Source organism: Poecilia reticulata, chromosome 8 (assembly GCF_904066995.2).
Source record: "Poecilia reticulata chromosome 8, P_reticulata-male-v2, whole genome shotgun sequence".
NCBI lineage: Eukaryota > Metazoa > Chordata > Actinopteri > Cyprinodontiformes > Poeciliidae > Poecilia > Poecilia reticulata.
This window is the reverse complement of record NC_088837.1, coordinates 20,487,804-20,498,749: the sequence shown is the minus strand read 5'-3', so window position 1 is coordinate 20,498,749 and position 10,946 is coordinate 20,487,804. Positions and strand designations below refer to the sequence as shown.

General features: G+C 40.1%; 2 protein-coding genes across 2 annotated transcripts; both read right to left on the bottom strand.

The window, feature by feature from the left end:
* Window positions 1–530: 530 nt before the first annotated feature.
* Window positions 531–4,843, bottom strand: cnp (2'',3''-cyclic nucleotide 3'' phosphodiesterase). The gene is made up of 4 exons (XM_008417071.3): window positions 4,689–4,843; window positions 2,133–3,521; window positions 1,913–2,040; window positions 531–1,824 (listed from the first exon to the last, which is right to left on the bottom strand). The coding sequence occupies exons 2-4, from the start codon at window positions 3,493–3,495 to the stop codon at window positions 1,360–1,362; spliced, it is 1,956 nt and encodes a 651-aa protein (XP_008415293.2). The 5' UTR covers window positions 3,496–3,521; window positions 4,689–4,843; the 3' UTR covers window positions 531–1,359.
* Window positions 4,844–6,901: 2,058 nt separating this feature from the next.
* odad4 (outer dynein arm docking complex subunit 4) lies at window positions 6,902–10,804 on the bottom strand. Its single transcript, XM_008417069.3, has 11 exons — window positions 10,616–10,804; window positions 10,400–10,531; window positions 10,139–10,292; window positions 9,975–10,036; window positions 8,833–8,977; window positions 8,441–8,650; window positions 8,140–8,347; window positions 7,956–8,042; window positions 7,676–7,872; window positions 7,410–7,510; window positions 6,902–7,320 (listed from the first exon to the last, which is right to left on the bottom strand). Exons 1-11 carry the CDS (start codon window positions 10,742–10,744, stop codon window positions 7,180–7,182), a joined length of 1,566 nt encoding a protein of 521 aa, XP_008415291.2. The 5' UTR covers window positions 10,745–10,804; the 3' UTR covers window positions 6,902–7,179.
* Between the last annotated feature and the right edge of the window lie 142 nt (window positions 10,805–10,946).

Genomic DNA, 10,946 nt, shown 5'->3' with positions numbered 1-10,946 from the left:
ATTGGAATTTTATTTTTTACAAATTAATTTAATTTTTTTTCCATTTTGAAGTAATTCAAGTTTGACTTTGCTTTTGGTTTCTTCATTAAAGTTACTGTAAACGCCTAAATTTTAATCAGTATTTTTACAATTTCCAAAATTTCAAATTGCTGTTCAGTACCTCCGTTCATAAGCGTTTACAATTTTCGCAATTGCAGTCTGAAGTCAATAGCGTATTGTAGGACACATCCTTGGCCTAGAATTGACCTAAGCGCTTGTAGCATCACAGGTAAAACTGAAGGACTCATACAAAAATAAAAAAAAACTCTGAAGCAGCAAGTTGGAAATATACGTAAAACATCTCGCACCCAAAATATTTTCATATTGTATAAGCTTCTCGAACAGAAATCCTTCCAGCTTCTTTCCCATGATTTATTAGTGCCATCTGCTGGCTTATTCTTCCAACTGCAGGTGCATAAAGTACATTTTCATCTGCTGGTAAAAGTGTCCAGTCTGTGAGGCATAAAAATCCATTAACTGCACTCAGACTGTTACAGCAAAGCATGTTTCTCTTTATTGAGTGTACAAAACAAGTGCAAAAATAGTGATTCATAAGAGCTACACAAAGTAGGACTTTAGGAAAATTACAGTTACAGCCTACAAACCAAAGAGCAGGACATGGAAGTACTCTTCAAAAGAGGATTGCGCAGTAGAAAAGATTGCAAAACATTGGCTTAGATTCACAGCATTTCATAAGCAACAAATGCAAGCTGCTGAAAAAAAAAAAAAAAAAAAAAAAAAAGCCAACTTTATCAGCATTCTCCCTCTGAAGGCTAGCACAGGCCAGAGATTTACAAGGAAGACTCTCTACAACTGACATTGAATCCAACACTTAATATGCAACTTTGGTCCAGAAGCTAATCACCATTACTTCCTAAGCTGCACAAACACACATACTGTAGAATTATGAAACTACAGCAAAGGAAACAGAGCTATGTTTAGCACATTAATCCAGTAATTTATGGAAAACAAACCAGCGATGCATGCAATCAGTATCTAGTGTGAACATTGGCCTATGTAGAAGAAAGCCTAGGTTTTTAAATACACTGTGGGGCTGTGGAAGGAGGCTATCCTAGGAGAAACTGCAGCTAACAGGACAGTGTGATGAAAAAAAAAAAATACTGAACCAATAACATGCCTAACTCCGTCTAAGGCATCTTGGGTTGTGGGTGCAAATCAACATTATAAAGGCACATCGTTTGTGGATTTAGGGTGGCTACAACTGAAGCCCTAAATGCTGCACAAAAACAAACACCAATCTTTCACAAAGTAAGCCTAAGTTTTAATTCACAAGCCACACCCCCTGACAACCGTTTCCATCTACAGAATAGCACACTTCTTCGCCTTTTTCTTTTCTGGTTCTCTTTTAGGCGACTGCTGCTGCTCCTCCTGCTCCTTGCGTCCGTAGAAGCTGGAGAAGCAAGCCGCAGCACAAATTGGCTCTCTGAGGTCGAGCATCCACCTTCCTTCACCGTAGTATCGCAGCGAGCCGAGCTCCATCTCTTCGACCACCTCGCCTGTAGGCAGGGTTAGGATTTGGAGCAGATCTAAGCCCGTTTGAACCGGCTCCACATCCTTCGCACAACCCAGCGTAATGTGGGCACGGCTTCCGACAGGGAGTGCCGCGGATCCGGGAACATCTGCCTCCGACTCCTTTTCTGTATCCGCTGGCCAAAGCTTGAGCTGCTCATCGGTGAGGCACACTCTGGCACCAACGGTGCGAGGGGTGACGAAGAGAGCCGTCAGCGACAGCTCGAACACAGAGCCGTAGCACTTCTTAACCACCTGGAGCATTCGCAAGGAAAGTAGCACAAGATTAACGCCAAACACAAATATTTCTCGCAGTTATATGGAGTTAAAAGTTGTTTCTTACTGGATTCTTTGCATACTCGCTCGCACCGTCTGCTTTCCCATAGTCGCAGAACTTTGTAGTGCAGTGGAGGATCCCCTTGGTCTCAAAGTACTGCTCCAGATCCACCTCCTTCTCAGGTTGTTCTGTGACTGAAATTCAGAAAAAAACAATTTTATTTAAAATTAAAAAAAATAAAAACACCAAAAATAATCATCTTAAAGCCAGTTTTCCTGACACTCACAGTCAGCAATGTGGTTTTTGAAGCCTTCCAGGGTGTCCAATGTTTTCAAGAAGTCCATTGCTGTGCACCCGACCTTGTCCTGTACTGAGGAGAAAAGAAACCAGCCGAAATAAAGAGGAAGGGATGTTTCATTGAGTGGACCCTTCATTGCATCCAGGTGGGCCTCCTCTAGTCCACGGCCAGTCTTCTTTTTCAGCTGACTCAAGTCTCTGCTCCATTCGGTTTGCGGCTCCAAGAAGATGGCGACAAGATTGTGTTCTTCTGCAATCTCTCCCAGGCGGGCGAGCCGATCGTGGGTGTGGTTGGTATCATCCACCACGATCAGCACAGAGGACGCCGCCCCGTCACAGCAGCGAGCCACTACAGCATCATCCAGAGCTTTGTACCCTTCAGCAGAGGGATTTTCAGGCTTTATGTTGTGGTCATCAGCACAGAACACGGAACACTGGTCTTTGTAGACGTCTGCTATGGCGCGTGCCAAAAAGCTTTTGCCGCTTCCAGGAAGGCCCCTGAGGACAATAAGCGTGCGAGAAATTCGTAGGGCATCTTTCGTTTCCTCGTGTTCCAGGAGGGCAAAAGAAAGCGAGTTGGGAGCAGGAACAGGATCTTCTTCCTTTTGAGGCTCTGGTTCTTTCTGCACAGATTTAACAGCTTCAGCTTCTACCATCAGTTCCTCAGGAATAGCAGATTCAGACTTGCCAGATTCCTTCTGGGTTGGGGCAGGTTCCCCACTTTCGCCCAATTGCACTTTCTCCATTGCTGCTGCCTCTGCCAACTTCTCAGGTGAAGCTTCAGTCACCACAACCGTTTCGGCAATTGCTTCTTTTTCCATCTTTGTCTCCACTGCGGTGGGCATTTCATCCTCAGTCTTTGCTTGTTCTGGTTCCGTCTCTTTGCTGGGTGTCTGGGTTTCAATTGGCTTCTCCACAGCTGGTTCGGGTACAGTTTTCTGTTGTGGTAGAGATTCTGCTGGTTTCTCTGGCTCTGGTCCAGGGGTGGTCTCTGCCAGATGGACTTGCACAGGCTCTGCAATATTCTCTTGCACAGGTTGCTGTTCTAAAACTGCAGCTGGGTCAGAGACCTTTACCGATGACTCAGCTGATTCTACTGGTGCCGCTGCACGGGGCACCGACTCCTCTTCTGGCTTTTCCATGTTGCCTTCTTTATTTTCCTGCGTCACATTTTCTACCACAACTGGCTTTTCTGATTCTTGGCTTTTCACCACCAGCTGGTCAACTACCTCCACAGCAGCTGGTGGATTCTCAGGCTCTGTGGGTTGCACCATTGCTTCTTGTTCCATTACCATCTCCTCTTGATTTTGAGTTGCTGGCACATCTAAAACCTCTCTTTTGTCTGTATCCATGATTGGTTTTGCAAACAACCAGGTACCTTAAAGACATAAATAAAATCAAAGCATTTAGGTTTACACAACATTTGGAAATGAAATTCATTCATGTAGGGATAATCAAGGAAACGACCTAAATGACAAAGTAACTGAATATGGTTATAATGTTAGTTCTGCAAGTAAATTCATTGGTAAAACAGGAAGTTACTCAGTATCAGAGTTTTAGTGAAGTAATACAGATAAATAGCTTTTATAATTCAAACCTTGAGAGGCCGTGCAATTATGTAGAATAATATTTCATACACACTTCAATACAACCTCAAAGCCAAGTTTTGCTTTATTGTGGCCTTTTTCGGTTCAGTTTCGCATGCGGGAGAACTGAAAGCACCAAATTAGTTATTCAAATTTATATTTACATTTATGCAAGTCAGTAAGTCCTTAGTTGAACGGTTCAGAGAAAGAAAGAATGCCTACCGAGTTTGCACAGAAACGTAGGCTGCCTGAAACCTTACCAGCGAACAGACAATGGCTAATTAAAGAAACGTGGCATTAATTAAAACAAACTGGACAGCTTCAGCCGAGTTTAGCTTTACGACGCCAATGGAAAGTATATGGTAAACTGTATTGAGGCAACCAGAAAGAGGAAGAGTTAAACTGAAGTGAATGCAACAACAAAGCAATTGCCTAACGTCAATCCCCAGGTTTTCCCCCAAAACGAACAAACTAAATTGAAGACAAATACAGAACGATGCATTTTTTTTTTCGGTAGAGTAGCAGAAATGGCTAAAGTTACCCTTTTGTTTAAACTGTAAACCAAACCACACATCTGTTTTGAGCATAAAGCATTGTCGTTTTTAATATTAAATGTCGGAGACGGCATCAAAATGAAGTTAAATGCTTATTTAAACAGTCAAAACTGGTAGGTTGTAGACTTAAAAAGCTTTAAGGAACACGTTTTGGTCAGGCAGACGGGGAGTGGCGTGCACCCTCACATTAGCACGCCAGACAAAAACAGTTTAACCCCCCCACCCCACCTCTTCATTAATCTGCCTGGAACATCACCAGCACCATATTTTAACAGTAAACCGACGATAAGTCAAACTGTTGTATCTAAACATTTCTACAAAAAAAAAAAAAAAAGAAGTGGCTTTTTTTTCCTTTTCTTTTTAAAAACATAAACTGCGGATATTTTAGCTAACATGCCAGCTTACCAGAAACGCTGCAGTGAAGCCAACTGTAGTGCTGACCACGCGTTTCCCCCTTCTGAGCACAATGACACGGCAGCGTTGGACCCTGACACGAACACGCTCGTCTCTTCAAGGGGGGGAAAAAAAGAGAAAGAAACGGAAACTCCCGGGAACGCGCAAATGGGCGTGTCCTTGGCCACGCCCCTCTGGACCGGAAGAACAGTGAATTTTATCCATCCATGATCATTTTACTGGGGTTAGTTTAATCCGCAGTCTTAATTATAATTTAAAGAACATGTTGTGCATTTCGGTAATATGAGAAAAATATAACTTCACCACACACATTTTTTTTGAGGTAATAAAATATAATTGACAAAATTAACCATTAAAAAAAAAGAGTTTTAATACAGAAACGGTACACTTTGCATAATCACAGGGAAAATTGCTGGTTGGGTTGTCCATGCCAAAGGTAGCCAACCAAAGGACTTGACAGAGTCTCAGAATATTATTAGTATGTTGAGAGGAAGAAAACAAAGTGGCAGAAAAAAACAAAGCCAGCTCAAGAATATGAAAGAGATGGTGGTTGCAGTCTGATTTAAGAGCCATTACTCAGAGGTATCCAGGACGGTCTACAGCTGTTACCTGTAAGAAGCATCTGAAAAGGGAAGGGCTGTTGCTGAGAGATCCAAAGTTGTCTTTTCAGATGAAAGTTAATTTTGCATTTTATTTTGAGTCCCTAACCCTGGAAAAAGAGTGGTGAGGCACACATGGCTTGAGGTCCTGTCGGAAGTTTCCACATTCATTGGTGATTTGGGAATCATATAATTTGCTGGTTTTGGTCCACTGTGTTTTTCAAAGTTTTCTCTTTGGGCAACCATGTACCAGGAAATGGTAAATGTGTCCTTTTTGTGGAGAGGCTGATGTAACTTCAACCACATCGATGCAGTAATTCATGCAAAACAAGCTCTAACCAAGACTGCACAGACTGTACAGTACATGGAAATGCCTTTCAGTGGGTCAACATTTCTGTATGTAGAATTCAAATTCCAAGAAGAAAAACAAAAAAACCTGAACCTGCATGAGTTTCCTCTTTTGGACTGAATTACTGAATAAAGTAGCTCTTTAGAACTAGGTCAATCAGAACAAAATACTTTCCATCGTAGTTCTCTTTTAGTTGAGTATTTGGTTTTTAGCTTACCGTAACTTCTCTTAAAACGTGTTTAAAAAGAAATCCAGCAGAATACAACTAATCACAAATGAGTTTTATTTTGATACATTTTAAAATTTGTGCGTTCTTGTGCATCTTATACACTGTTTCTGCTAGTCTGTAGTACTCTCTGTCATTTATACAGCAGTTTATACAGCAGTTGTCAGTAATATAAATGCTGTTATCTCATATGCAAAGCTAAAGATGTAAAATACAGCTCTTCTTATAAGTCTATCTCGCTGACACAAAGGACAGTTATTCTGGATACATACAAGGCCGTTTCTGTATTGAGCTCTGTATTTAGGTTTGGTTGTATAACACAATGTTAACAAAAAAGTGAAGTATTTCAACTTAGTGTGTAATTTCTATTCTTTTGTCAGTGCACTGTGCTACCAGTTGCTTTTGTGGAAACATGTTGTGCAAGTTTTTTTTTTTATAAGTTTATTTTTATTTGTTGTGTATTATCTTTGTTTTTTATGCCTATGTTACATGAGTCAATAAACTCAGAAACTTTTATTTTATTAAAATAAGTTTTATCACAGATCCTTTCTCCCAGCAGCTGTAGAGATTCTACAAACATTCCTACAATTATTTGCACACTTTTCCATATTCTTGTTTAGTAGTCTGTCATTGTTGCACAAATGTAGTTTGTAAAGTTCTTTAATGAGTTTGTACATATCATAGAATCAGGCTACCGTGTTATTAATTTGACATATGTATCTCAATGCTTCCATTTCCCTGTCACTTTGATGCCAGTACAGCTGAATTCCCCTAGTGAGAGGCAATAAGAAGCATTTCTAGTCTAATTTATGTAAATTACACCATTCGTATCTCAAAGCAGAGGGGAAAGCTGGCACAAGCAGTGAACCATTCAGCCTGGCTCTATCTACTCAAGACCAAAAATATGGGAAAAAAAGGGAAAAATATACTTCTTATAAACTATTTTTATCTTTTCCTAATGTTCATGGAGCAAAAAGGAAACCTAGAACAAACCAAGTCACTTAAAATACAAATGATGAAAAGAATAGCATCAGTCTCCCAGACATTTCTATTTAGACAATAATCTCCAATACTTTACAGAGATGTTACACAAAAAGAAATTAATATAAGGAGAACTTCCCTATAAATCCCAATGAGCTGGGGGTCAAATTAACCTTTTGAGCACTTCTCAATCAGGAACGATGCTCAGTGTCCAGTCTGATATCCTCAACGAATACAGTGCTTGACGAAGCTTTATTATTGATGACAGGATTGTGAGCCCTATATTCCCAACATGACCAGAACAGTTCAATAATCACCACACTTTCCTCATTCTAGGGTCTCTGGTTTCTCACTGGCATCCTCCACCTCCTCCTGCTCCTCCTCCTCCTCTTCACTCTCCTCTTCATTTTCCTCATTTTGTGAGGGATGTTGCTGTTTTTGTAGCTGTTCCTTTGTGTCATCAAGTGCCTAAAAGGAAAACAGTTGTCTAGTCAGAGATAAAAAAAAAATGCTTTTAAATAAAATTAAGACAGAAAACATAAGTTGACAAAAGAAACCTTTTGGATCGCATTCAGTGCCATGACATCATTCTCAAGTTCAGCAAAGTTCAAAGCTTTCTCAAAGAAAGATACAGATGATTCTAAGTTTCCCAGTTTCACTAAAACAGCAGAAAAAAAGAAAGAACACAATGTGACATCGCTTTAAACCATCACGCAAGGATTAAATCGACAGCATTAGCGCTTTTATTAGTTTAAAAAAAAAAGTCCTCGAATCTGGAAATTACTCGAAATTTTCAAAATATTAAACAAAAAACCGGAATTACATTCAGACTGTCCGACCAAAACGGTGGCTCTTAACTGCCACATGTCGTCAAACATTTCCTCAGCCACAGCAATGGAACGTAGACCGTAGCCTTTGGCTTTTTCTGGATTATTGAGCTCTAGATAACAACAGCCGATCTCATGCAGCATCCAGGTATTCTCCAAACCTTCGTGAATATAAGGAATCCTCTCTTCCCAGCTGAATCATGACAAAAAGAAATGCAGAAGAAACTGAATTTAGATGTTTTTAGAAGCACAGTGTGCAATGTGTTCTATACTTACAACTCTATGGCTTTTGCAAACTGTTTAATTTCGGCATAGATGCAACCTATGTTGGCCAGAGCCCTGGATGTTGCATCTGGAACATCGCTGTGTATAAGAAAGATGAATACACAATTGGAGTCTTTCAAAAAAAAAGAAAAAAAAGCTGTGTTAACTCAAATTGTTTGGTTCTTCAGCTTCTCACCACAGTCTAGACAAATTCAGGTCGTTCTCGTGATACTCCATTGCTTTATCAAGGTCTCCCAAGTCAAAAAAAGCATTTCCCATGCAACTATGCAGAAAGCACATTATCTCATCTTTAATAGGGCAGTCTTTATCTGTCAATCCTTGAACCGTCTTGATTACGTCTTCTGTCTTGGAAAGACTGGCTTTTATATTCCCTGCAGCCAGAGCTGGAATGACAGATGAAAACCAAAATAATTTTACACACATACAAAAAAGAAACATGATGGTGAGCTACCGGTTGAACAAGAAGTATATCGTACAACGAGTGATCTCGTCAAAGCTCTTTATGAGATACCGAGCCTTCCGAGTGTTTAAGCTCGGTTTGGGCGGTTTGGGCTGACGGCTCGTCTCTTTGGGGGAAATCGGTTTCTCTTGGCTCCAGAAGTCAGCACAGTGATTGAGAGACGTGATGCAGTTCTTAAGGAGGTCTCCCATTCGTTCTCCATTCTTCGTCACTCCCTTAGTCAAATCTGAGTAGGATTGTACAAAAGCTTTAAAAGAATGTCGTTAAAAGGTGAAACATAAATGAAATTCAATGTGAAGAAAATATAAAAGTGGATGAAAGTGCTACATGTGGGCCAACAAAGGACTGACTTCTCCATAAAATAACAAGTAGACAAATGCAAATGATAGTAGGTAGGCAGATTTGCACCTTCATCTTTCAGAAGCTTCTCTAGAAATCCCTTGTGTTCGTAAAACCCTCCCAGTAGATGTCTGGTGGTCCTCTCATACTTCATGGCCACTGGAGGCCTATCTTTTTTTGTCAGATTTTTAACAACAGCAATCGGCTTCTTCCTCTTTACCAGCCATTTATTGAAAAACAAAAAGGTAGGAAAATTAGTTTAAGCACAGATAACACAAAAGTCTCACACCATTCCCATCTAAAAGAACTGACTTCTATTAGTATAGGGAAGGCTGTTGGACAAATTAGACACTAGAAAATAAGAAAATAATGTTGAGAGTCATGTGTTTGCAACAGAAACAACCGAAAACTAGAACTGCAATCAGTTATGGGTTCCTTGCCCGACTGCAAGGTCCCTAGCCAGGTCGGGCAATTCTAGATTGTCAAAGGATTTTGGAAGATAGATATTAGTGATTAGAGATTTGCAAGTTGATATATCCTGGAGGTGGATGTTGAAAAAAACTAGCTAGTCAATGTCTAGCTAGTTGTTGAAAAAATAGCTAAACATTGTCAATATTGCGTTTGTAGTTGGTGGCACAAAGGAAATTGTGGCATTTTTTTATGGCTTCAAAATTACGGGCAATTTAATACGAGCATTGTGCTAGATTTTATTTGGCTCAGAGTTAATCATAGGGGGCGAGACTGGTTTTGGCTAATGCAATTTTTATGGCTCTCCGGTGAAAAATATTCCAGACAAACAACTTTTGCACATTGTTTCTTGTGTTGCTCCGCTGGGTGCAGGTGAACGGCCATGCTTTACATTGGCCATCCGTTCCCGCGGGCTTGGAACCCTAAATATTAAGATATTAGTAACAAATAACAGGGTAGATTTTTCCATTTATGCATATTCTCAAAACAACACTGAACTGATCATTTCATGTTGCACAATGCAGAAGGTCTTCAGGAATCATTTGGAAATGACAAGGGATGAAAATGTGTTACATACCAAAGATGCAGTTAAGGCCAGATGTATTGTGCACATCCTACTATGATGAACTGATTACACATACATTAATAAGATTTTACTGATGAGGCTAAAGTGATACCAAATAAGGTCAGTTGACACAATATGTTAGGATCAGGACAAAATGCGAGATAATAAAAACCCTTACGCTAATCTCTTCTTCAAGATATGACAGGTCTCCCATAACTTCCGGTTTGATATAGGAACTACCTGTAGAAAAGTAGAGATATTCAAGAAGTTTATAATTTTAGTCAAATTAATATTTTTACTAAAATTATTCCAGAGAAACTAAAGTAAACAGTCACCACTCACTGCCAACAGAGCCGATTATTGCCTCCTCTGCCTTATTGATCCCAAGCCTCCATCCTACCATTTGTGGACGAAGCTTTAGTCCTCTGCGGTAAAAAACCAGGGCAAATTCAAATTCACCTAAGTAATATAAAGCTTCTGCTTTTTGGTACACTCCCTGAAAAAGAGAGAGCGGAGAAACATCACCCGGTTAAAGAAGGCTTCAAAGTTGAACAAAAATACAGAAAACGCACGTCATGTTTGATTATTATAGCAAAAGTTTACCTCAGGAAAAAGTGGGTCCTCTGCGAGTGACGCTTCAGCATCCATGAGAGCATTTCTAAACTGGCCCAACTGAATGTAACACTTTGACCGAGACACATAGCATCTCTTCTCCTTAGGAGTCAACTCAACGGCCTAAACAAACACAAAAACTGGGTTATTTTTCAAACACTTCTTGAGGAGAGGAGTTAGCATTAGCAGACTCAATATTTCCCTTACCGCAGTAAAGCTGTTGAGAGCTTGTTTATAATTTCTTTTGCGATACTTCCACTCACCGTCAGCCCTTAAGGCTGAAGTTTTACTCTGTAAAATTTCCTCTTCGGTGTAGTGCTTTTTTTTGGTTGCCATTTTGACGCCTTTAAGTCAGTAAAGGCGTCAATAAACGGAAAGTGAAAAGAAAATGTATCCTAGCAACCACAAACAAGTGTGAGGAAAAAGGCGCCCCCTGGTGGCCTTTTTCCCTATTTATTGCTACACCAACCTTAATGATTATAGCGTTCGCTGACTTGATCATTTAACTATCATTATGGGAAAATAAAGAAGAAAACAA